We start from the raw sequence: 27,705 nt of genomic DNA on the forward strand, positions 1-27,705 counted from the left end.
CCGCCTGTGGTAGTGGCAAAGACCTGGGAAATTCCATCTGCTGGGAGGCGCTGGGCGTCTCCTGGTGACGGCGTGACCTCTTGCTCTGTGCCCTCCTCCTGCTGGATGGTGCTGACTGGGAGTGTGGGTGCTGGTACCCGCTTTGTTGCCTTCACGGAGTCCGTCAAGTGCTGTGCTGTGCGAATCAGGGCTTCGAGGGGCATTGCGTAGGGCTCAGGGATTTGTGTGCGGACCTCCAGGAGGAGCTGACGAAGGAGGAGCTCCCGCGACAGGCTTATTTCGCACTTCTTTTTACTGCCGTCAGTGTCTGGGAGGGTTAGGAGGTCTTGGATCATGCCCCATGACTCCATGACGATCTGATCCTGCTGCAGGTTGATGGCAAGGTCGAGGGCGCGGGGGGCCCGCTCGGCAACTGGCAGGGAGCATGTCTCGAGGAAGGTTTTTTCAGGAGGTGGTAGGTAAGGGGACATGCGTCAGACACCCACAGGACGAGCTTCCTGTAGATCTCCTCAGGCAGGGCGTTGAGTACTATATCAGCCTGCAGCACCTTGTCGTTAAGATCTGCAATCCTGAACTGGCTCTTGACCCTGTAGAGCCACGCTGACGGATTCCCCTGCATAAACGGCGGCAGCTTTATGAACAGGACGGCCCTCGATTGTCCCGCCGGGCTGGGGAGAGTGCGGGGCACGGGCAGGGGTGTGGAGGAGCGCGAGAGCCTCGGCGCGGGGACAGGCGCGGGTGATATGGGAGGGGAGGCAGACCACCGAATCTGCGAGGTCAGCGATTAACTGCACGAAGGAAGGGATGTCCGTGTCCATACTCGCTCTTTGCCCTCTTAAATGGAGTAGGGTACTCGCGTCAAACCGCACTTGGGAGCACGCCGTGTGTGTCCGCTAATGACACTGGTGATTTTGCCGACGAGAGTCAGCATGCCCAAGTGCTGGTTCAGCGCCGTGATTAGTCCGCTAAGGGCGTGAGTAAGCTCCTGAAGCCAAGACTGAGTCGCCGTATGGGTCCGCTAATGGCTTCGGGAACCACTCCAGGGGTCACCACTTTAAGAGGTGCAAAAAAACGAGCAGGTAAAAAGTGAACTGCTGATTTATTCATGATCCGGGCGGTTTATATAGCGGCAGACTGGAGTCGCGCCGCGGAAAACAATGGAAGCAAGGGTGACCTGAGGTCAATAACAATTAACAATAAAATACAGCGAACGAGTACAATTTACAATGTGAAAATGGACAGAATTATAAATTGAAAACAATCTTGATGCCTGCGAAAGAAGAAATACACGGTACATAAATTGAGGACAGATAAATAATTACATACACAGTTTAAATGATTGAATTTACGTGACCTGGCCCGTCAGGTGTGACGAATTGCAGATACAAAGAAAATGGACCGTCACCAAAGAAAACTCTCTCAGCAGGGACTTTACAGATAGCATGATCAGCATAGACTGTACAAATGACTTCACAGGTATGCCCCAGACATGTTTTCCTGAAGTCAGATTTGACTAGTTGAGCATTGTATTCTGGTAAAATCATTTAACTTGAACTTGATGCTCATGAAGTTTTAGGCCTAAATTGTATATCTTTTCTTTATTTTTTTAATTCTAGAGAAAAAAAGCAAAGGCACTGCTACATTAATGCCTTAACTGCTGAAATTGTGCAGAAATTGCCACATGAACCACATCATACACCTGCAAAAAAGGCTACTCAGTATTGTGTAGGACCCCCTTACTACTTACACTTCACCAATTACCTGTCTTGCATTTATATTCATGCTTCATGGATGTTGTAGGAGTTCTTTTTTTTATTGTACACAATTGGGGCAGTATGATGGGAACAGATTTGGAGGTTATTAAAGGAAACTTGTCTTTCCTTAACCTAATTTATTACCTTAATACTACAGTGGTCATAAAAAAACCTTAATCTGATAAACTTATCCTCCTGTACTTAACTTAGCCTAACTTAGTACTGCCACGAGCCCCAAAAGAACCTGAAGCTTAATCTATAATGACCATCAAAAAAAAACTTTAAGCCTTGCTGCCAATAAATCAAAGAATCCAGTGTTATATTTTTACTTCCATAGTTTTTCACTATCAACATCAACTTCTTCCATAACCTTTTCTTCCTCGATTCTCCTCAACCTTCTCAGTCTTACTCTTTTTCTGTCTCCCTCTTTGAGGTGATCTCTCCTTTTTTTTTCTCTTTTTCACACTATACTTTACTTAAGGCTTCCAATGGAGCCTAGAGCCCACCAACTTTTTATGCACCATTCAACAGCATCCGGACCAAGTGCTCCTGCCTATGCAACCTGGCACAGTTTTCTGTTTCTTCTGCCCAAACACTACACCTCCTTGCAGAAACTGAACTTGAGTACAAAAAGCTGAATGAACCACACATGCACCCCCCAGAAATTTGCTCCCATCTTTCCTCCACTAGCGTCACATTACGACCACCCGTGTCCCATCTACCTTTTATCTCTTGTCTCTTTCTGATTCCAATGGCCAAGGAAGTGACGCTCCGCAGATGCAGTCATCTTGTTTCGTCCTCTCCAGCTCTTAGACTGATCTGGCAATTGCCAATGCAAATCCTATCATATCTGTAGGTTCTCACGGTTCAGGTGAAGAGGAGCTCCTCACTCTATGCTAACCCACTCAAGCAAACTGCAAGTAAAAAAAAAAAAAAACAAGAAAAAAATACCTAACTAGTGTGCTACTTCCAGACATACAAAACATAAAAAAATCACAACAGCAAAATGAAATAATTAATTCACACAAACTCATCTTTCATCATACAAACCCAAACTTCTAAATGCCACCACACTCCCCCTTACTAAAATAAAGGAAATCCTATTTCCCCCCTTTTTTTTTAAATCTCTTCCTCACTACCCATTCATACTCTGTAACTGGACCTTGACTTCAGGTCCATGGCCGCTCATTCACCAAGGTGGTGAATGAGAGGCCATGGACCCGAAGTCAAGCTCTTCACTCACTTCTACTCCAACTGCACTAGACTCACCCAGCCTTGGTTCTGAATCATTCACACCAACCTCATCTGAACTCTGGAGACTTACATCTGCTCCAACTTCACTAAAGCCTGACATGGCCTCTATCATCTCTTCTATACTCTCACTTAATTTCGCTAGAGTCCGACTCATTCAAGTTATCCAAAACTTCTCCACTCACACTCCTTAGTGATGCTAACTCTTTCTCACTCACACTCACTCCCACTCTTACTCTTTCAATACTTTTAGTCAAAGGAAACTCACACACACTGTATGCACCGTCTTTCTCATGACTGGGCGTTGTTTCCATTCCCTCCAAATCCTGTGTATCCTCGTCCACATTCCTGGTACTCTCCAAGTTCACTCCTTCCACATTCCGCTCAAATCCCTCAAAATCAATTACACCCTCAGTCGTACTACCACCAAACAACACTCCTCACGCTTACTGACTTCTCAAACCCCTCAAAATCAACCAACCCATCACGTACTCTCTCCAGACAACCTAGTTAACGTACTCTTACTATTTTTACTCCTCCTTTTAGACCTTCTCTTACGTTCCACCAACACTAGCTGTTTATCTCCCCAATTTATATCTTCTATTTCCTCACTCTCCTTTTCCCTTTCCTCCCATAACAACTTCCTAATGGGGTGCTCCATTATGTATTTTGGTGGTTCTCTCCATCTTCTCAACTGATTATAGTGTGCTCTTATTACCTTTACTTTTCCTTCTTCATTCGTGTCTTCTGATACAAAACTCAACCCATTTGACCACACCGTTTTCACCACACAAGGACCTTCATATTTCTCTCGCATCTAACTCACTGTCAATCTTCCTTTCTCAACCACCTCCTTCAACACTTTACCTCCTACTTTGAAACTCTCAAACTTTTTGTTCACCTGTCTCCACACATCCTGCTCTTCTTCATTCAAATCCAACCTCACTGTCACATACCTCTCATAATTCATCACTTATTCACTTGGGAGCATGCCAGTGCTTTTATGTACCAACCCATTATACATTGCTACTTCCTAACAACAAATTCCAATCATTCTCTCTATCCATCAACATTTGTAACATCTCACTCAGAGTCCTTTTGGTTCGTTCTGCCAACCCATTTGCATTCAGCATGTATGGAGTTGTTACCTCCCCCCCCCTCAACATTTGTTCAGATGGACCACTAACAAATTCCAGCCCATTATCACTCAATATTCTTACTGGCTTCCTCACACATGCAGGCAACAAGACCATACTAACCAGTCTTTCAACATTCTCACTAGTTTTATTCTTCACTGCTGCACAACTTACAAACTTATTCCTTTAATCTACCATAACAACCACTTTCACATTTCCTCTTGCAGTTACTGGCAGAGTTACACAATCAGTTGCCCCTAACTCAAACGGCTCTTTCATACTCAACTTCAAAACAGGTGGGCTAGCATACACACTCTGATATTTTCCCCTCTGACATTCTTCTCATGTAACTGCCACACCCCTACAAATTTTCCTTAAATATGGGAAAAACATTCTCTTTCATACACTTGACTAACTTAAACTTCTCCATATGTCCATATTTCTCATTGACTAACATACACATCCCCACTACTCCACTCATCGAGAACACTGGAACATACATCAACTCTCCTATCCTCTCTCTTGAAAAATACACCACTCCTTCACACAACACAAATCTCTCAGCAAACCGTATCCATTTACTCAACAACAAAGGCCATCTTCTTCCAGGTACTCCCTCTCTAATACACCTCTTTAAGGGGAGCGTTTGATAAAATCGTTTTTCGCTAATAACTCCCGTGTTTTTTAATGAATCAGTTTCAAATTTTGTGCCTGGGTTTATTTTTGTATAGGGCAAAGGACTGTAACCATAATTTTTCGTCTTCCGCCCCCATTAGCTGGTAACCCCAACCCCCAAAAATTTTTCAAAATGCATCTCCTCCATAACTTCTGCAAACTAAGAGCTCAAATTTACGTGGTAGACAGATATTATATATTAGAACAAAGTAAGAGAGCATTTTTTCAATTTTTTTTTTTTTTTTTATGAATATTTTTCGTTTTTTGAAAAAACTTCGATTGATTTTTTGGAAAAAATTTCCCAAAAATTTTCGAGGGACAAAATGAAAAAAACTCTCTTTGTTTGTAGACAATTTATTTAGCTTTCATTTGCTTTTTGTTTCATTGAGATCGGTGCATTCGTTATGGAGGAGATGCAGTTTGAATGTCGATAACTTTAGTTTTGAGATATCGGCCTTCAAAGTTTTATAACGATATGAGGAGCGTTGGATAAAATCGTTTTTCGCTAATAACTCCCGTGTTTTTTAATGAATCAGTTTCAAATTTTGTGCCTGGGTTTATTTTTGTATAGGGCAAAGAACTGTAACCATAATTTTTCGTCTTCGCCCCCATTAGCTGGTAACCCCACCCCAAAAATTTTTCAAAATGCATCTCCTCCATAACTTCTGCAAACTAAGAGCTCAAATTTATGTGGTAGACAGATATTATATATTAGAACAAAGTAAGAGAGCATTTTTTTCAATTTTTTTTTCTTTTTTTTTATGAATATTTTTCGTTTTTTGAAAAAACTTCTATTGATTTTTTGGAAAAAAATTCCCCAAAAATTTTTGAGGAAGAAAATGAAAAAAAACTCTCTATTTGTTTGTAGACAATTTATTTAGCTTTCGTTTGCTTTTTGTTTCATTGAGATCGGTGCATTCGTTATGGAGGAGATGCAGTTTGAATGTTGATAACTTTAGTTTTGAGATATACGATATTTTTGCTTTTCTGTGTATTTATTTGCTTGCTGTTACACAGTTTGATGTTTTATGACATATTTGAAAAGCCAAAATATATAACAATAGACTTGCAAAGTAATATAACTTCGCTAAATGAAGCTAGATGAAGCGAGTGTCAAAACACGGCTCAGGTTGGGCAGCGCGACGTCTTACTTAGTCAAGCTCTGAGCTGCTACTGACTGACTGTCTGACGTCACTGCCTGCCCTGCGGCATTCCTGGCTTTCGCTGATGTGTACTAGGTCCACAGGGTTGCCATATAACGCATTTAGATATTATTATTTCATAGCTAAAAGGAAATTACTACCGATATACTGACATTATCATTACATTATACGAAAAATGTAATTTTGTCTATGATAGGGTTACTGTTTTTGTTTATAACTCCTAAACTATGGCGAATTTTTTCATAAAACTTTCTGAGAAGATAGTCAGGATATGTATGATGCCATATATAAAATATCTCAGAAAATTTTGATTTTTCTATTTTTTCGTCAAACGCTCCCCTTAACTCACTCACTATCAAACACTTCTGCTGCATCTCCTCAGCATCCTGTGTTGTTAGCAATTCATTCTCACTCTTGTCCAACTCCACTGTATCCTCATTCAGACTCCTATCAATCATTTCCACAAACCTGGCCATATTTAAAGCTCCACTTTGAATTTTCCCTATTACAACCTCATCTTTCAGCAGAACTCCTTTCTCAGCATCCTAAACAGGAAACAATACAGCATTTGCTCATCTCCCAGTGCCACAAAACATGCCTCCACCTCAAACTCTCCCAACTATACCTTCACCTCACTTCCTCCCATCCAACTGATTTTTCTGCTATACTGCTTATTGACACATTCACCTCTCTCCTTTTAACATTCCAATTCACTCTCTCAACATCCCTAATCACACATGTGTTCACCAATTATTTCTGGGCTCGACCTGTGTCACCCAGTGAAATAGTCCATTAGCACTGATTTCTAGGTATAAGTATTGCTAAGTATACCAGAGAAAAAGCTAACCATAATGCCAGGGTTACGACCCCTGGATCGAACGCCATTAGATGGTGTTGGTATACACAAGGGGTGAGTGGTTGCCACTACCACAGGTCTCCGACCTTATAGACTTCTCCAACCTCAAAACCCCGAAAAGTGATGGGCCGTTCTAAACCTCATCCTCCGCACCCAGCCAACCACCACCCCGGCTGCCATCTTATAATCATTCCAATTTAGCACGCCTTTCTGAACACACCGTGTTTTTCCATGGTGTTGTGTTTTTGGTTTTTTGCTGATTAAGACATGTCTTCCCACCCAGAATTCCCACCATCTAAGTTGAGTACCATTTCCTTTTGGTTTTTTATTACAGAGGCATATTATTTGACTGTTCATATATTGTTTACCAGGTAAATAGTGCTACGCAGCCGGGCGTGGGCGGTGTCTGCCTCTGCCATGCTTGACCCTCAGTCTTCGCATGTTATTAGCAGGAAGTTTCTGCTAGTTTTTATTAATGCTCCATTCCATTTGGAGCCTTATTTGTAGAAATTACCATTTCGCTTGTAAGAGGCTAGGGAGCCCGTATCTGACTGATCTAGGCTAGGGATGGAGGTATTCCCCTCCCTTTTTCTGATAATAAATTTCTCCCTTTTCCCCTGGTTTTCTTCCTCCACCAGCGAGTTGGTACCTTCTCGATGGTGGTATTGTTATGCTCATGATCATAACTGATGTGTACAGGGATGGATGACATGTCTATTCTTGGATTAGTTTTATATGTGATTCGGTGTCAGAGGCGGCCATCTTGGGTATCCCCGCTTCCTGCATAACGGTTGTTGTTTGGCCCTCTCTGCCGCTGAGTCATTTATGCATTTTTAAGTATATATGATTTTAAACTTCTCACATCGAATGGTCCACTTTTTTATGTTAGTACTCTTGACGTCAGGTAGTTTTATTCGATTAGGTATATCCTAGCCTAGCCTACTCGACAGTACCGTATTCGGTTTCGGAGAGTTAGGCTGGACAGGATAGGCGCTTTTACACGATACTCATGCTACCTAGCTCACCTGACCAGGCCGTTTTGAGGTTTTGGAGGGAGATGTTAGGTTTGTGAGGGAGTTCCTCGTTCTCTCTTGGCCCACCTGACCAGGCCGTTAGGTTTTGGAAGGTGAGGTTAGGCTAGTGAGGGAGTTGCTCTTCCCCCTTAGCCCACCTGACCAGGCCGTGAGGTTTTGGAGGGTGAGGTTAGAATAGTGAAGGGTCTCCTCAATTCATAGTCTTCCACCTGACCAGGCTGTTGGTTTTGGAGGGTGTGGCTAGGTTATGCGAGGTTCCTCTCCCCCCCCCTCACCTGTAGTGCTCATTCTGGCCTTCCTGACCAAGCCAAAAAGTTTTGGTTTTGGAGGGTAGGCTGGGATCGAAGGTTGCACAGGTTATTTCGTGTATGTAGCCTAGTCCTTCTTTACCTGATCAGTTAGCTTTTGGCGAGTGACCTAGGCATCTCCCTAGCAGAGGGAAACCGATCGCTTGCGTTCGGCACCCCGTGGGGAGTTTTCATTCGGCTTCCAGAGGGTGCTACCCACCCGTCTGGTCGCCGTTCGCCGGGTTTCCGGCACTCTGCTACCTTTCCCTTATCGGGCGTTGTTTCGTTTGCTCGCTTTCCACAGTTATAGCTGGAGCGTCGAACACTGTCCCAGGGATGCAATCATGAGTTCCGCTATGTTCAGTCTCCGCCAGGTTAGTCGGATCTTTCGTTGTTATCGTCCATGTTACCACTCCGGTGGGTATGGTTTTCGGTTAGTTGGCGCTTTCCACTATGTGGTTCCCGCCCTGGGCGATTGAGAGTTGGGCCATATGCGAACACTCCTTTCCGCCACTTTACGCCATTTCCATAATATGTGACATAACGAGATTTTCGTGGCAAATCACGGCAGAGTACCATAGCGCCAGACTATCTTAGAGTACTTATGTTTACATAATTAGTAGTTGGCCATTCTGTAGCATAACCTATGTTTATTATTCTGTACTACCGGATTCAATTCCGGGGGGTTTTACCTGATGACACGCATGTTTCATCACTCATAAATCTGTGTATTAGTCTTGTACTACCGGATTCAATTCCGGCGGGTTTTGCCTGATGACATGCATGTTTCATCACCCATAATCTATGTTAAGATAGCCTATTACCGCCGGACCTACTCCGGCGGGCCTTGACCTTGACGTTACTCATGTACCGCCATTCCACTTACAGATGGTACGCTGTCAGGAGCCAGGGTGCACAGCGGTTCTCCAACAACCCTGTGGACACGAGGTGTGCCGGTCGCACTCCAGCTGCTCGGTCCATGTTGGGGACCTGGTCGTCTGGCAGCCGGATGGCTGTGAAGTCTGCTACGCTCTGTACGAGTTAGTTGTGGATGAGTCGGTAAGTTTTAAGAGACCGCTAACCTTTAGTCTCTTTTTGACTTTAATGACTTATATAGACATATAAGAGTAATTGGAGAATATTCTCAGTAAATCCTGCCCTTTCTTACAGTCTGACCGAATCATCCGTGACTCTTCACTGTCGACCCTGAAGATCTGGGTCGGCGGGTTTGGGAGGAACGTTGCGTCTGGCAAACCTTACGTCCTGTCGGAGGAGATTTGCAATCTCCTCTACCCCGGAGCCCGGATCTCTGCTGCAGTGCCGGCGGAATTGGCCGCCCCTATCATTGAGAGGATCCGGGAAGAGACGCAACCCTCCCAAGAAGACAACCTGTGCGGAGAGGTGGCGGAAGAGGTGGCGGCCATCAACATCCACCTCGAGCCAATGAGCATGGACTTAGACCACCAGGTAGAAGGTAAGGTGGTAAGTGAGGCAGAGGGAGAGAGTTTTGGTAGTCCCTTTTTTGGTTCTCCCTTTTTTGGTTCTTCTTCTTCTTCTTCTTCCTTTCAAGGGTTTCCCAAACCAGCTATCCTTGAGGACAGATCTCGGTCTGTTGTCCCCAAGGTGAAATCCTTGAAAAAGAAGGACTTACACTTACCAAAGTCCTCTAGACCTCAAAGGTCTAATCCGCCAGCTCCCTTAAGGTCGTCACTGGCTCTTAAACCAGTGGCGTCCTCTAGTAAGGCTACTCCCCCGTCCAAAGGGTCGAGATCCAGGGTGTCCAAGGCTAAACCTCCACAGCCTAACCTTGACCCTGAGGCATCAGAAGTTAGACTCTAGGGTTGAAGCTAGGATTCAAGACCTTTCTTCCCAGCTTGCTTCAAGCTTGAGACCTCTGGTCAGTCAGTGCTGTCATTGGCACAAAGGATGCAGGCCCAGGAAAGCTTGCTCTCGGATTTATCCAATCCGAGCAGTACAGCAGTCTCATGTTGTTCGGATGCCTCCAGACTGCCCCCCTTTGATAAGGGGAACCCGTGGCGGCTGGCTCTTCACGCCCCCTGCATAATGATACCCTGACCATCGAGGGCTTGGGCACTCGTCGTCTGGAAGAACTGGAGTTCTTTCCACCCGACCTGGTGCCTCCCTACCCAGGCTATGCCAGGCTAACAGAGGAAGCCTGGATTAGATCAGACAAGGTCCCGAAGGAAACAGTTATCTTTCCCAGGGACCAAGCCCAATCCGCCCTGATGCGCGCTCTCACTGACCAGGAGTGCGAGAATACAAAGCTTACTCCCTTTAAAGGGAGTTTTACGATGTTCTCGGTAGGTGACTCCATCCCTACCCCCTGCACAACTAAGGTCGCAGTGTTGACCATTCAGGCGGGAATAGAGGGCAAACCGCTGCCTCAACTCCGGGAGACAGATCCCACCTCCCTTCTTTTCCCCGCGGATTCGGAATATTGGTCGGGAGCTCCAGCTATGTTCACGGTGGGTAAACTCGACCCCGAGTGCGCCTCCACCTTGTTCAGTGAACAGCTTCCCAAGATTCCAGAGGCCCTTCTGAAGGCGGAGTTTGAGGTTAAGTGCAGGTTGAGTCACTCCCTGTGTTCCATCACCATTGCAGAGGTAACAGCGTTAACTTACGTTGACGAACCTCTGTTCCAGGTCCTGACGAAATCACTGTTAGCATCATTTCAATCGGACCTTTATGACTTTGTAGTGGCGAGACAAAACTGCCGGAAGCATATCTTCGCAGACGCCACTATCAGACATGAGCCCAATAGACTCATGAAGAGTTCTGTCTGGGGACCTAACATCTTCCCTGAGGATGAGGTCAGTACTGTTCTGGCGGAGGCAACCAGAGCAAATCAAAGTCTTCGCTCCCGCTGGGGTCTCCCTTTTAAAAGGAAATCCACCGAGACCTCCGGACCTCAATCCAGGGAAAGGAAGAGGTTCAGGAGATATAGGAAACCCCAGGCTCAAACTATGCTTCAAGCTGTACCAGTCTCTCAGATCAGACAGCCTTCCACATCCAAAGCTCAGCCTCAGCAGCAGTTCGTATTGATGCAGCCGGCTCAGCAAACCCCTGCTCCGCCAGCCTTCGTAACGTCCCCAGCCTTCAATGCTTCGTTTGAAAGCCAAGGGGCATTTCGAGGCTACAACAGGCATGCGAGGGGGAGCAGAGCCAGAGCCGCCTACAGAGGTAGGACTGCAACTAGACCTCTCTCCCGTGGAAGAGGAGGCAGAGGAAGTAAGTCCTCTTCCATTCAATGAGTCTCCTCAGGTAGGCGGGAGGTTATATCTCTTCCGGGACCATTGGACCTTCAGTCCGTGGGCCCAGAGCATAGTTTCAAAAGGTCTGGGATGGAGCTGGAGCAGAGGGCCTCCTCCGCCAGTCAGATTCCATCAACCCTTCATCCAAAGACTTACTGAACTTTGTAAAAGACCTTCTTCAAAAGAAGGCAATAAAGAAAGTGAGACACCTGAAATTTCAAGGCCGTCTGTTCAGTGTCCCGAAAAAGACTCAATCCAGCAAAGAGTAATTCTAGACTTGTCTTGTCTCAACTTATACATTCAATGCGACAAGTTTCGCATGCTTGACAATCTGCAGGTGCGAACCCTACTTCCTGTGGGGCTGTCACCACCTCTATAGATCTTTCAGACGATATTATCACGTCCCGATTTGAGAAACTTCTCTCCTTACCTAGGGTTCAGACTAGGGAAACAAGCATACTTGTTCAGAGTCATGCCATTCGGGCTCAACATAGTGCCCAGGATTTTTACCAAACTGGCAGAGACAGTAGTCCAACAGTTACGGGCCCAAGGGATTATGTTAGCCACATACCTGGACGATTGGATAATTTGGGCATCCAACGCCAAGGAATGTCGAAAAGCACCATTCATAGTGATCAGCTTCCTGGAATCCATAGGTTTTCAAATAAACAGGAAGAAATCCCGTCTAGTTCCGGAGGCTCACTTTCAGTGGTTAGGATTCCAATGGGATCTAAACACACACAAACTGTCACTTCCGCCAGCCAAAAGGAGGGAAATAGCCAAAGTTTCCAGGCAGTTCCTCAAAAACAAAAGAGCCTCTCGTCGTACCCAGGAAAGAGTCCTGGGTTCTCTTCAGTTCGCGTCAGTGACAGATTTGCTGCTGAAAGCCAAACTGAAGGATATAAACAGAGTATGGCGGAGACGAGCCAACAGCAGAAACAGAGACAAGATGTCTCTAATTCCGCCGGTGTTGAGGAAGAGGCTTCGACGGTGGTCAACAGTCAAGAGTTTGTCAAGGTCAGTGCCTCTCCAATTTCCCCCTCCATCATTAGTGATCCATACGGATGCTTCCCTGAGTGGGTGGGGAGGATACTCCCAACACAAGAAAGTTCAAGGAACGTGGTCAACTGTATTCCGCCAGTTCCATATCAACATTCTAGAAGCAATGGCAGTATTTCTAACACTAAAGAAGCTACGTCCAACCAGACAGATTCATATCAGACTGGTACTGGACAGTGCAGTAGTTGTGCATTGCATAAACAGAGGGGGCTCCAAGTCGAGCCATATCAATCAGGTAATGATTGCAATTTTCTCTCTGGCAAGGAAACATCTTTGGCACCCGTCAGCTACCCATCTGGCAGGTGTTCGGAATGTCATTGCAGATTCACTATCCAGGACAAGTCCGCTGGAGTCGGAATGGTCATTGGACAAAGCATCATTCGAGTGGATTTGTCTTCAGGTACCGGGTCTCCAGGTGGACCTGTTTGCCACAGAGAGCAACCACAAGCTTCTGTGTTATGTTGCTCCCAATCTAGACCCTCTAGCTCACTCCACAGATGCGATGTCAATAGACTGGAACAGGTGGCAAAGGATCTATCTGTTTCCACCAATAAACCTATTAATGAAAGTTTTACACAAACTCAGATCATTCAAAGGTCAAGTAGCACTTGTGGCACCCAACTCCGGCACAAACAAATCCCCAGTCCAAGATTGACACAAGTAGTACAAACTCAGACTGTGTCAGCTTCCTCAAGAATTCTGAATGCCCTAGCTTTATGGACTTCATGAAGTTTGCAGCTCAGAAAGATGCTAACATTGATCCTATTAATACACTGTTCATAGAATCAGACAAGAGGGAATCTACTCTCAGACAATATGACTCAGCAGTTAAAAAGTTAGCATTATTTCTGAGGGAATCTGAAGTTCAGGAAATGACCACGAACCTAGCAAGCTCTTTCTTCAGATCATTATTTGAGAAAGGACTGGCCTCTAGTACTATTACTACAGCAAAATCTGCTTTAAGAAAAATATTTTTACATGGCTTCAATATTAACCTTACAGACTCATATTTTTCGTCAATTCCTGAAGCATGCGCTCATCTTAGACCAGCAACCCATCCTCACACGGTTTCCTGGTTCTTAAATGACTTACTTAAATTAGCATCAGACACTGATAATGAATTATGTTCATACTCGAGTCTGTTAAGGAAAACGTTATTTCTAGTAAGTGTAGCCTCAGGGGCTAGAATTTCTGAACTGTCTGCCCTCTCTAGAGAACCGAACCATGTTGATTTCCTCCCGTCAGGAGAAGTTCTGTTGTCTCCGGATCTCAAGTTTCTAGCAAAGAATGAGGATCCACAAAATAGATGGTCTCCTTGGAAGGTTATTCCCCTTCCACAGGATCTGTCCTTATGTCCAGTTAACACTTTAAAAGCTTATTTAAATAGAACTTCTAATAGAATGTCTGGCCCTCTTTTTGTTAGGGAAAATGGAGGAACCATTTCCTTAAAGGCCATCAGGCAACAAATACTGTATTTCATAAAGCAAGCAAACCTTGATTCAGTACCTAGGGTACATGATATTCGGGCAGTGGCCACCTCAGCTAATTATTTTCATAATATGAATTTTGATGACCTTAAAAAGTATACGGGCTGGAAATCACCAACAGTGTTCAAACGCCACTATCTTAAGTCTCTAGAGGCTCTTAAATACTCCACAGTGGCTGCAGGAAGTATTGTTCCCCCAGCCCTAGACTAGTTTATGTAACCTTAGTTTATCCTATTGTTTATTTCTTTCTCGCCTACCTGCCTCGTTTACTTGCCTTGCCTTCTAAGCTTTAGGTCAGGCCTGCTTCACAGCCTGACTCCTGGCCGTTTCATGGATATCCTGTTGTAATCTTTTTGTTAGCCTTAAGTGTCTTGGTGTTAGTTATTTTATGATTTAGACTGTGTGCCCTATAATGTTAATTATGTTTTTATTATAAATGTTTTGGGTTATTAAAACACAGTAATTTTCTCATAGTTTTATTTAGCTCCATTATGGTAATTCTTAGAGGGCTCCACCAAGCTTTTGTATGGCTGATTCTCTGTCACGATTTCACTGGGAGACACAAGTCGAGCCCAGAAAAGGGATTTTGACAAAGGAAAAATCTATTTCTGGGGGAAAACCTGTGTCACCCAGTGACCCATCCCTGTACTTCCTTTTCCCCTCCCGAGTGGCATACCAAGCTTGGGGGGTGCTAACTTGGGATGTTTATAAGATGGCGGCCGGGGTGGTGGTTGGCTGGAGTGCGGAGGATGAGGTTTAGAACGGCCCCTCACTTTTCGGGGTTTTGAGATTGGAGAAGTCTATAAGGTCGGAGACCTGTGGTAGTGGCAACCATTCACCCCTTGTGTATACTGACACCATCTAATGGTGTTCGATCCAGGGGTCGTAACCCTGGCATTATGGTTAGCTTTTTCTCTGGTATACTTAGCAATACTTATACCTAGAAATCAGTACTAATGGACTATTTCACTGGGTGACACAGGTCTTCCCCCAGAAATAGATTTTTCCTTTGTCAAAATCCCTTATTTGTGCTTCCATGTCAACCAAACCACAGTACTGTCCTCCACTGACATCTACTCCCACAATCATTGCATTTCCCCTCTTGTGTACACACTGACACTTGTCTTACCACCAACCAAACATCCTTCACTTACTTCCTTACTGTCATCTTCCACTTCCAACAACTCCGATGCTCTCTCTTCAGCGTTTTCCTCCTCATACTTCTGTTCATAGGTCTTTTTCTCTACAATCCAGTTATAGTGTACCCCACTCAAACATTGCAGATGCAGCTCTTGCTCACTCTCTTTCACTCCCTCATTTCAATACACTATAGGTTGCTCACTCCCAACATGTACTGACACAATCACCTTATACTTCTTACTCACTGGCATCAAAACCTCCTGAAATGGGGCTACTCCTGGACACATCATAACCCTTAAACTTTTCCAATACCACTTCACATTTGACACTCCCAAACATCCAGGCCTCCTGTAGACTTTTTCAACCACCTCTGCCCTCAATTCATTCACACTTCCAGGAACCTGCACCTCAAACCTTCATCTGCCAAATCATTCAGTCCATACCATACACTTTCAAACATTGAGTCACCACCCCCCTTACTCTCACATGCTACTACCAATCCTCTTGGCAGATACTCTGGTCTTATGTCTTTCATTTTCTCTTCTTTTCCTTCCCCAGGTATTCTAGACATAAAGTCTGATACAATATTCCTTTTACCTGGGATATACTCTACCACAAAATCAAAGTCATTCAAATTCTGTACCGTTTGCGCAATTTTAGCACCCACTCCCTTCATTTTCTGCAGATACACTAGAGGTTGATGGTCTGTATGCACCAGAAACCCCACACCATACAGAAACGATCTTAATGCTTTCACACAAAATCGTAGCGCAGCCAATTCTCTCCTAGTAGTAGAATATTTTTGCTCTGCTGAACTAAATGCCTTACTGACAAATGCTATCACTCTATCTCTTTCAATTCCATTTACCACTTGCTTCTGCATCAAACATCCACCCATCAACACTCCACTTGCATCTGCATGCACCTCTAACCTACTGGGATCTGTATTATGGTCAGGGTAAGCCAACTCCACATCCTTCACCATTTCCTCTTTCAATTTCTCAAGTGCTTTCACCATCCTTTCATCCCACCTTACAACTGTACTCTTCTTACAGCCTGCCCATTCTGACAATGGCTTTGCAATCCCCAAACAATCTTCCACAAACTTCCTTCCGAACTCAATCAATCCCAAAAATCCATGCAACTCTCGTGCAGTCCTGGGTTGAGGGAAATTTCTCACTTTCTCCACAAACTTTTCCACTTTTTGTACACCAGACTCACTCACCTTATGGCCCAAAAACTCCACCTCCTCCACGAACCACTCATATTTACTCAACTTGACTTTCACCCCTACTTCCTCTAACTTCTTCATCACCGCTCACACCAGTCTCTTGTGCTCTTCTACAGTCGTACTCATCACCAAAATTTTGTCAAGAAACACCAAAACATTTTCGAGGGAAAAACCACTCAGTACCACATTAATTACTCTCTGAAATTCAGCTGAGGCATTAGCCAATCCAAAACTGAGATTGCATAACTGATACTGTTTTTTTTGTAGTTGAGAAAGCATTTATCGGCCTACAATGATCTGCCACTGGCATCTGATAATACCCCTTTACCAGAGCCATCTTGCCAAACACTTTCATCCCATGCATGCTGTACACATAGTCAGACACCACACACACAGGGAATCTTTCTTTCACTGTCGCTTCATTTACTCTCCGATAATCAATACACATTCGCAGTCTCCCATCAGGCTTTCTTAACCCTTCGCCACCGGGACGCGTACACATGTACGCCTTTACGGTACAGTAATAAAAGACGCGACGCACGCCTATACGTCTTTCATCCCTCCTCGAAATCAGAGCTGTTTTCTTCACCTTGGATGGGTTTCAGGCGTAGTATTTGTAACGAGAGAGGTGCAGAAGCTCCACCCACTATTCATTTAGCCAATGAGTGTCCGATGGTCGTCGTGACGTCATGTTCATATGGGATAATATAAGGGGTATCGTCCAGCAGCACATGCCAGTGCGCCTCAAGCTGTTATGTATGAAACATTGTCACGATCTTGTGAGTAAACCATTTGGATTCGAAGGCTAAACTTTTTCTCCTTTTGATTGCAGTTATTTTACAGGTTTTTTTTATTTTTCAGTATCATGATGTCGGATGATAGTATTTCAGATTCAGGAATACCTGCCAGATCTGTCAGATGATTATAGTGATAGTTGTTATAGTTGCTTAGAGGATGTCACTGAGATTTTACAAGACATTGAACCCATTGTCGATGAAGGTTGGCAGTTCATAACAGATCCATTTTGTGACAAGCGCCCAGACCCACCCCCCGATTTCACGGAGGGTGACAATGGGATCTCTGTTTGCGCACCCGACTTCACCTGCCCACGAGATGCATTTTGTTTCTTTTTTTGTGATGATGATATTGACAGACTGTGTGAATGGATGAATGCTCGGGCAGAGGAGTATTTTCGGTCAACAGGAAAGTGTACTATGTTTTTTGAAAACTTCTTTCATTTTTTTTACACTAACATGTAATTTTTATTATCATTATTTTTTCTACTACAAGTTGTAGTAGTAGTGGTATTACTGTTGAATTTTTTTATTATTATTATTGTTATTATTATTATGATTATTATTATTATTACCAATGCCATAAACATTCATTGATGTATACTACAGTAACTGTTTCCGTAAGAAAACTAGTATATACTGCTATTACTACTAGTACTATTTTACTAATACTTTACTACTTTTTCTGCTACTTTATTTCTACTACTCTACTACTATTTCTATTTCTGCAATTACTTTTCCACTAAATATTCCTCTTTTTTTCGATATATATATATATATATCCCAATGTGGTGAAAAATATTCATTGGTATGTACACAATGTTTTCACATAAGAATATAAACGAAAAATATGAATAACAGAAAGTTTAGTGGAGCAAATGATGACTGATATACTCGCGGTCTCATGCGGTATGCAAGCGTTATCGGCAGTGCAACAGGCCAGTGGCGAAGGGGTTAATGGCACAGTTGGACTATTCCAAGCACTCTTACTTGGTTCAGTGACTCCTAACCTTTCTAATTCCTCACACTGCTCTTCGATCTCTCGCGTTACTAGAGCCAGGAAATATCAGGGTCTCTGATAAATCAGTGTGTCATCTGTCAGCCGAATACGGAACTCTGGCAATCTAGCTATCCCAAAGTCCTCATCACCTTGACTCAACAGACCCTTTCTTTCCCACAACAGCTCATACACCTGCTCTTTCTCTTTCTCGCTGAACTTCTCATTCAATCTCACCTTTTCCCTAAGCTTTTCTTTACTCCACTCCTCTGACTTTTCCCCTTCGGCCATCACATCATATCCCATAACATGTTTATCATTACTCAGATCGATCACACTTCTCCTGCTTCCCAATCTATCACCCAGATGTATGCCTCTCCACCTTTTCTTTTTCACATCTCCACACACCTGTCACACACTCCTTAGGGTCCTTTACATCCATAATTCCATCAAACACGTGCGACCCGCCTTATCTCATAACACGCGGAGCTATCATCCAACATGAATGTCACCCAAACTTTCTGTGCCGACTCCAACATTGGTTCTCCACCCTACTTTCACACTCCGCACACTCCCAAATCTATTGGCAATTGTACTTCCTCCATCGCATACACCTCCACTCCAGAAACCATCTTCAAACTTACTTGTCCATCCTCCTCCACATACAGCTTCACACTTGTTTCCCTCTCCATTCGTATCTATCATTTCTTATTCTGGGTACACTTTTATCCCATTTTTCTTCAAAAATGCATACCCCAGCAACATATACCTCTCATTCCCTCTATCCACAACATGAAAAGAGTCCTCCTCCATCCTTATTCTTGCAGCCATAACAGACTCGACAAACCTCGCGCACAAGTTTATTTCCAATCCTCCAATCCCTGTTACACATCCAGCACATTCCTCCCTCTGTGCTACCCTTCCTTTTATTTTCTCGTACGCCATTCTGAAAACCACATCTCTACAACCAGTATCAATCCATGCTTTCAATAATGCTCCACCACACTACTCTAACCCACAAACAACCTTCTACTCATTCCCCAAAACAGACGTTCCCACTTACAAACCCTTCTCTCACATGCAATACATCTATCCCTTCCATACCAGAGGGCTCACCATGTTAAACCCCCTTCACACTTAGTTTCCCTGGGGTTGGGGTTTGATACAGCAGACTTCCTTCACGTGACCCTCCATTCCACATCCTTCACACTTACTCAGAGGGTTCTTACACGTCCTGGCAAAATGCCCACTCCTTCCATAGTTTCCACAATGACTTCACTTCCTCCTATTCTCCTTCCACTCTGGCAGTCTCTCACTTGATGCCCCGCCTTTCCACAGCCGAAACACTTCAACTCATTCGGTTATGGGCAGTCCACCAACATATGCCCTCTGTTTCCACAACCGAAACACTCACCATTGGCCAACCTGCAATCCTCTTTCACATGCCCAGTCCTTCTACACCTTCAACACTCCTTATCACTACTACTCATTCCCATCTGACTTCCCCTCAAATTCACATTCGCTCTACTTATGCTTCCACTCCCAAACCTCTCTTGGCTTCTGTTCCAGTTCCTTTTCCCGTTATTCCTCACATTCACTTGCACATTCTCTCTTCCTCTTTCCATCCAGTCACTCTTATGCTCCTCCAACAAAGCTCGTATCACTCCTATCTCCTCACTCACCAAAGCGTCCTATTATGTCCTTCCATTTACCACCTCAGACCCAACGTACATCTCCTTTGGTTCATCATCCTCTACTCTCAGGTCTTCTAGGATCTCTAAAACATCCTCCCAATTTAAGCTCTTCCCTGACCACCGCTTCTGATCTTTTTTCTTCTCTTTCAAAATTTCCCTATTCTCCTCGGGGATGGTGGCCAAGAACTTCCACATGAGGTGTTTGTTTTTCTCAATTCCTTCCTCTCCACATTGCCTCCTGGCCAAAGCTTCTAACCTATGGGCATACAAACCCACTTCCTCTCCGGCTTTCATCTTTGCCTCCTCGAACTTATGATCCTTCTTGTATACAACACTTCCCTTCATTCTCTTCACTTGCTTAATTACTCTGGCCTTCACCGACTCATACCCTGGCTCACCCTCAAACACTTCTATAGCACATCTTTACCCGCCCATCCAAGAACTCTCCCAGCCGCTTCATCCACACACACTTTCATTCTCTCCATGCTTCTGCCTACAATACTTCTCATACTTACCAAAAACTCACTTATGTCTCTTCCCTTCCCGATGAAAAATTTCTCAATCAGAGGAACCTCCCTCAAGAACACTGTTTTGGCCTCTTTCACCTCTGCCTCACTCAAACCTTTGTCACCACCACTGCTACTACTACCACTTCCACTCTTCCAGTTATTCTCACTTCCAATACTGAGCTACCCTTCCAAATCTGGAAACTAGATTCCTCTTTCCTCACACCTTCCCCTTTCGTGTTTTCTTCTTCTTTCCCTTTCTTTTCTTACTTTTCTCTTCATCATCAGTTTCACTCACCTCACTCATACTGTGCTCATCCTTGGCGGGTACTCCCTTACTCTTACTTGACAACTTCTTCCCTTACTCAGGGATTTTCTCCTTTGCACCTTTTACCTCATCGTTCTCACTTCCCTTCCCAACATCGGGCCCATTCTTAGCCATTTCAGCCATCTTCTTCTCCATTGCCTCCATTCTTGTAACCAGTTTACTTTCCCTTACCTGGGCTTCCCCTAACTTCTCCTGCATGCTGACCATCATGCACACCAGCCTATCCAACTAATCATTCCCACCTTGCTCCCCTTCACCTGACCCAACACCTTCCAAAACTGCTCCCTCTGCCATTTCCAATTCTGTACCCAATTCTTACTTTACTATCAAAGGCCCCACGTTGGATGCCAAAATATTATGTAGGGGCTTTTTTTATTGTACACAATTGGGGCAATATAATGGGAACAGATTTGGAGGTTATTAAATGAAACTCGACTTTCCTTAATCGAATTTATTACCTTAATACTACAGTGGTCATAAAAAAACTTAATCTGATAAACTTATCTTCCTATAACTAACTTAACCTAACTTAATACTACCACGACCCCCAAAAGAACTAAATCTAATTCCTAAGCTTAAATCTATAATGACCACAAAAAAATTTAAATCCTTGCTGTCAATAAATCAGGAAATCCAATGTTGTATTTTTACTTCCATAGTTTTTTACTGTCAACATCAATTTCTTCAGTAACCTTTTCACTTCCTTGATTTACCTCAACCCTCTCAGTCTCCCTCTTTAATGTGATCTCTCTTTTTTTTTCTTTTTCACACTATAAAACTTTTTTATGCACTATTCAACAGCATCTGGACCAAGTGCCCCTGCCTGTGCAACCTGGCACAGTTTTGTTTCTTCTGTCCAGACACTACACCTCCTTGCAGAAACTGAACTCGAATACAAAAAGCTGAATGAACCACAGATGTGCCCTCAGAAATTTACTCCCAACTTTCCTCCACTAGCATCACATTATGACCACCCGTGTCCCATCTGCCTTTTATTTCTTGTCCTCCCACTCTGTCAGTGCTTTCCAATTCCAGTGGCCAAGGAGGTGATGCTCCGCAGACGCAATCATCTTCTTTTGGCCTCTCCGGCCCTTAGACTGATCTGGCAATTGCCAATGCAAATCCTATTATATCTGTAGGCTCCCATGGTTCAGGTGAAGGGGAGCTCCTCACTCTACATTAACCCACTCAAGCAAACCAAGTAAAAAATAAGAAAAAATACTTAACCAGTGTATTCCTTATTGACATACAAAAAAAAAAAAAAAAAACATCACAACAGCAAAATGAAATAATTAATTTGCACAAACCCATCTCTCATCATACAAACCCAAACTTCTAAATGCCACCACAATGTGAAGGCTCTTCCGATATAATACTTGATCCATCCATCTGTCCAGCATCTTTCAGGTCTTTCTCTCTTCCTCCAAGTTATCACCAACCTATCATAATCCATTCTTTCCGTATGATTGAGCCGTCACAGAACCCAGTAATCCATTTTTTCACTTACGCTAAACTTTGACCGCTTTTCTTTGTATCTTCACATTTTTACTCTTAATTTTTATCCCATACTCAGTGCTCAACATCTTCAACAGCTCAACATCTTCAAATTTTTATTATTTATTGGCCTTCATTAACTACAATTAATTCACATAAATGAGAATTCAACAATTCCTTCATACTTTCCTGTCTAGGCTGCCATGGGTTCTTCATATCTCTTTCCAATCTTTTACATACGCTGTGCATACTTCCTTGCTTTACCTGTTATGTAACTTATCACTATTCTCATCCTGCCACCATCCATTATGCTGTAGATACCCATACGAATCAACTGGCTCATTCTTCACCGTCCTCATTAACATTCATTGCTATATCCCCTGCCTGTACTCTGCCGTCCTTTTTTACATCACTCCATTCATAGAAATAATAAATAGCCATGGGTTCTTGGCACATCGTCGTTGTAGACCCACTTCTGTGCCAAACCAGTCACAAGAATTTCAATTCACTAGTCTCTTCACATTCTTGACATCATCCCTATAGCCTCTTTACCAGTTTTATCATTGACTTCATAACACTTGATCTGCATAGTCTTCTCTGTCTAAACACACTGTTCTTCACATATCAGTCTCTTTGTCATCTGTCTTGCTTTTTCAATCAAAATCCCACCATACATCTTTCCTGACATATGGGTATGTACAGGCTTTGTTTCAGTTTTTGTATATATGGTAGCTAAATGAAGCACAATCAAAACTCGAGGAAGTGACTCACCAAGAAACTATTATTTGACCAGAGATACTTTCATAAATTACCTTTCATTGTTTGCAGATCAAGCTATTTTTGCTTATTGACTCAGTAAGCCAAGACTTTTCCCTGTAGGACTGGGATTCAATCTTCATTGTGTTTTATGTGCTGTATCAAGTTCAAGCCTCTATTCGTATGCTCTGTTGGAAAGAAATAGTTTTAATACTTTTTTAACAATTTAAGCATCATACAATGGAGTATATGACATTCAAAGTCTGCATTGCACAACTTAAGCCGAGGACTCAAAATTTACTTTAAATGTGGGATATAATGATGAATGCTAACTCACCAGTAAAAATTATACTGCAGAATATATAACATACAAAGTGTGCATTTTATGATTTAGGCTAGTAGCTTACAATCTCCATTTGGTTTGGAATTGATTGATGGATGCTAATTCAGTAAACATCATTGCTCATTACTTAGTTCTCTACTTACATCAAATACATTGTTTTTCCATAATTGTTGGCACTGAAGATGATAAAAAGCATGTCAACACAGATATGTTTAATTTCAGTTACCTTGTTTCACCTTCACCTTGTTTCAAGGGCCACTGAAGCTTTTTGTAACCAATGTACTAAAAAAAACCCTAGTACATGAACTGACAAAGTAGTCAAAACTGTACTTTTTATGATTATAATCAAACATATCCCTTCCTCTGAATGATTTTCTGCTTTCAGAGCAACCTTCTAAGGTTAAGAGTTGGCAGAAAGTTTTTAAGTAATGAAAAAAGATCCAACCAAAGTCTTAATTTCAAAAAGATTGCCCCTTTATAGAGATTTCGTTTGTTCTTCACATTGATATTTGTTGGGCGTATAGATGGATATATACTTAGATTCTGTCCCCGAGTGTAAAATCTGCAGTTCAGAGTTATGGGAAATTGAAACTATCTTATTTTCACCCAACATTGAACATTAAGATATGAACGCAGATCCCTGAAAGAAATATTTAAGAATCTTAAATTTCTTTCTTCATATTATCACTAAGTTTTTAATTTATAATGTGTAATGACATAAATGTAGTCAATAGAAATTAATTGGAAAGGCAAATTTTGAAGCTGAACTGACTGGAAATTCTTATTTTCAAGGGAAAGGCAAATCTCAGCTGTATTCTTCACCTGCATTGTTTTGGTATCATAATTGTTTCTACATGTTACAGTATACTGTCTAATTTTGGGAAAAAGCTATTACAGTACTGTGCTTAGGTACATGATTTTCTTTGCATTGACCTTTGACATATCAACCTTATAATGGTTTTCAAGGGTTCAGAACAAAATGTTAATTTTGCCAATGAGGTGGCTTTTAGTGCTGTTTGTAAGTGAATGTCAAAGATACGTTTTATTTCAGTTTTCAGTAAAAGACCCATTTATTTGCAAGTTCTGAAGATATAAAAAAGATTGTGGTTAAAATTGAAACTTGCCTTTTAAGATATGTATGATTATATTTTTAAATAATTCAGTACAAATTAAATATTTAATTTTCATCAACATTAATGTAGTGTCACAACAAAAAGTAATTGGGGCTTATTTGATTTCAAATAAAATAAAATCAGAATAATTTCCATTTGTTGATCTTACATTTCAGTACAGTATAAAGTATTTAGTCTGTAAAAAATTCTTAATCTGTAAAGATTATTCCTCATTCAAACTTGATAGATATTTTGTGTAGCTTAATTGATCAGATAAAGTATATGTTTGGGGTTTTTATTTTATTTTATTTATATTTTGCACTTAAGGACCACCTTATTTTGTCTGGTTTTTCTTTACACAGGTAATTGTTTTATTTCAGTTGACAGTGGCAGTAGTTCTCTGCTAGTTCATCCATCAGCAGCTCTGGAACGATTAGCAGCTTGTATAGAGCGTGGGAGTGGGGCAAGTGGAGAACCAGGTGGCCGAGCACGACAGGTCATCATTAGGCCTATTATGGCTTTTATATTCCAGAACCATGACCTAGAAACCTTAGCCTATGCTATGCGACATGCTACCCGCAAAGCAGCAGCAAGAGTTTATGCAATGCAGGTAAAATGGATAGAATCACTTAGCAAGGTCAGACTAGTATATGTACAGTGGTGGTCTGCAACCACATTACCATCCTCCTCATTCAGACACAAAAATTTAAAATCTATACTTAGAATCAATCTCATTTACTATATGAAAACCACTACTAACTTACAAGACGAAAAGTATTAGAGAAATGCATTTAAATTAGTGGATTCATCATTGATTTCCACTATAACTTAAACAGTATGGTCATGGGTATATGTATATGTGGTATATACCAGTTCACCCTTTAAGTATTGAGTCATGGCCATTCCTTTCAGTACTATTTTGAAATTACTTCTTAAAATGTTTTTAACCTAATATCAAGGTGAGTATATATGCAGCTATGAAGAAAAATTCCATAGCTTACATCTGTGTAAAAGTGAAATGTTTTACCTGGATATTTTGATGGCCTTAAATTAGAATTGTCAGCCAGTGTTTGTGATATCTACAGAATTCCTGTGAATTTTGGCAGTAAAAATAATAGATAAATGAATCTTGACAATTTATAATAATTTTGTTTTTTGTTTCATCACAATCCCATCAGTCATATTTTCCCCAGTCTCAAGTGTCCTTAGACACAAACTGTCTTTGTTTTCCAAAAAGAGAAAGACAACATTCATGCATGGTCACCATGAACCCATAGGGGTAGGTATTAACTGCTCTCATCATAATGTGTGTGTTGTGAGCACCCTTATCATCCTCTCTATTGCAGCTGTTTGCCCTGGCATTCCTGAACTGCTTTGAGTCATGAGCACTCATAATTATCCATTAATATTTTTCTTTAACACTTCATATTTAATCACTCGCCTTCCAGTTTTTTCTCTACCTCTTTTGGAATTTGTAGCCTTTGATACTGATAGGTCTTAGCTCCATCAGCTTGCTGTAAGTATCACCAGTGAAATTTTTCACTACTTATGTGAATTTTTCTCAAATCAAATATTTGTGCTTACTACCTAATGAATTGCTCATAGTTAGCACCAAATGTTGATCAGGTATTTGAATATGTGCATTCATGTTTGTATCCAGTAATCCTTCAGTTATCCAGATCACCATTATCCAGAACTCTATATTACCTGGCACAGCGGGACCAGGAACGAAGGCCCCAAAGATATGTGATATACAGTATACTTAAATAAGAAAAAATTTAAAACCGCTCTCCAATGGTTGGCAATGCTGTGCAGCCTCAGGAAAATGTTGTTAACACTGCTTACACTAATAAATTGAGAAAGGCTTTTGCGGGGTGGTGGAGGTCTCAAGAAGTTTCCAAGGCGGGGGCCGTCAGATGGCTAGGCATGGGAGAGGAAGGGCAGTAAGGCTGTGTAGAGGAACTCACTCACAGAAGGGATTGCTTTAGAAGGTGGGTGGAACTGGGGAGCAGTTTCCCTGGCTGGTAGTGGGTGGGGATGCAGTGTTGGATGGGTGAAGATGGCTAGGTACACATCTGACTTGCTAGAGGTTTTTTTTTTTGTTATGCTTATGATTATTTAATTACTATTTTATGCTTTCTCATATATATATATATATATATATATATATATATATATACTGTATTTTCTCAGTTTTTACTGTATTTTCTCAGTTTTTATTTTTACTACCTAAAAGATAAACAAAATTGTGTGCATAAGGTATGTATGCATGCTTACACTCATTTGCTGGCAACAGTGAACTTGCTTGAGCTTATTTTCATTTGTATTTTTACTCTTATGATTTGTTTTATATTTTACACTGTTCTTATTTATATTTTTCCTGTATTTTCTGTTTTTTATTTTTACAGCCCAAAAGATAAATGTGTGTAGAGTATGTACATACACACTCATTTGCTGGCATTGGCAAACTTGCTAGAGCTTGTTTTTTATGTTTTGTGTTTTTATATGTATGATTTTCCCACATTTTATTAAAGGAATATGTGCACTACTGTACTGTAACTTTAATTTTTAATCAGATACATCAAGCACAAAGAAAAAGGAAGACATGCCGTAGAGAGAGAGAGAGAGAGAGAGAGAGAGAGAGAGAGAGAGAGAGAGAGAGAGAGAGAGAGAGAGAGAGAGAGAGAGAACAACAATTGAGATGAATTATTAACAGTGATAAAATATTCTTTTGTGTACTGTTATGATATGGAGTCAGCCAGCTAAGCGTGTAATGAAATACTGTATAGTAAATCAAGTAGAACAAAAAAGAAGAATGGCAAATGTGATGTTGCGTTAAGAAAAACACTTATGAACTGCCCTATGTAGAGACCATAATCTCAACACTTATGAAATACTACATGTAGATTTAAACACTCACCCACAGGCATACAAGTAAAGCTTCTGTGATATTATGAGGTGAAATGAAAAATCATTGATTCCAGTAAAACAGGAAATGATCAACTACTTTATGGTAGTAGTGTTCTTGAAGTGAATTTGCTTTGGACAGTCATCATCAAGAAATGCCATAAGTACTAAAGATGTAAGCACAGGGTGTGTTACACAAACACAGTTTCCTTGATAGTCTTTACTTACCGAACAAATTCCATTTTTAGTAGATTGTACTAGGCTAGGCTTTCAAGTAAGATTACCAAACTTATGGTTTATTTAACAATTCATAACACTCTTAAATTAACAAACACTTACCAAAAAACTGATAAACAACATCGAGTATGACGTAAACAAACGAATTGAGAAACGGCTATTTTGGGATTTTGAGGGATTTTACTTCAGTAT

At 42.0% G+C, this 27,705-nt stretch overlaps 1 protein-coding gene across 1 annotated transcript in view; it reads left to right on the plus strand.

The window, feature by feature from the left end:
- The window catches only part of hiw (highwire), a 1,788,684-nt gene that overhangs the window by 1,449,136 nt on the left and 311,843 nt on the right, over positions 1-27,705 (plus strand). The window contains 1 exon segment of the mRNA XM_067112237.1: positions 24,750-24,979. Coding sequence (XP_066968338.1) covers positions 24,750-24,979 — 230 coding nt within the window.

This window comes from Macrobrachium rosenbergii, chromosome 2, assembly GCF_040412425.1.
Source record: "Macrobrachium rosenbergii isolate ZJJX-2024 chromosome 2, ASM4041242v1, whole genome shotgun sequence".
In the NCBI taxonomy this organism is placed as follows: Eukaryota; Metazoa; Arthropoda; class Malacostraca; order Decapoda; family Palaemonidae; genus Macrobrachium; species Macrobrachium rosenbergii.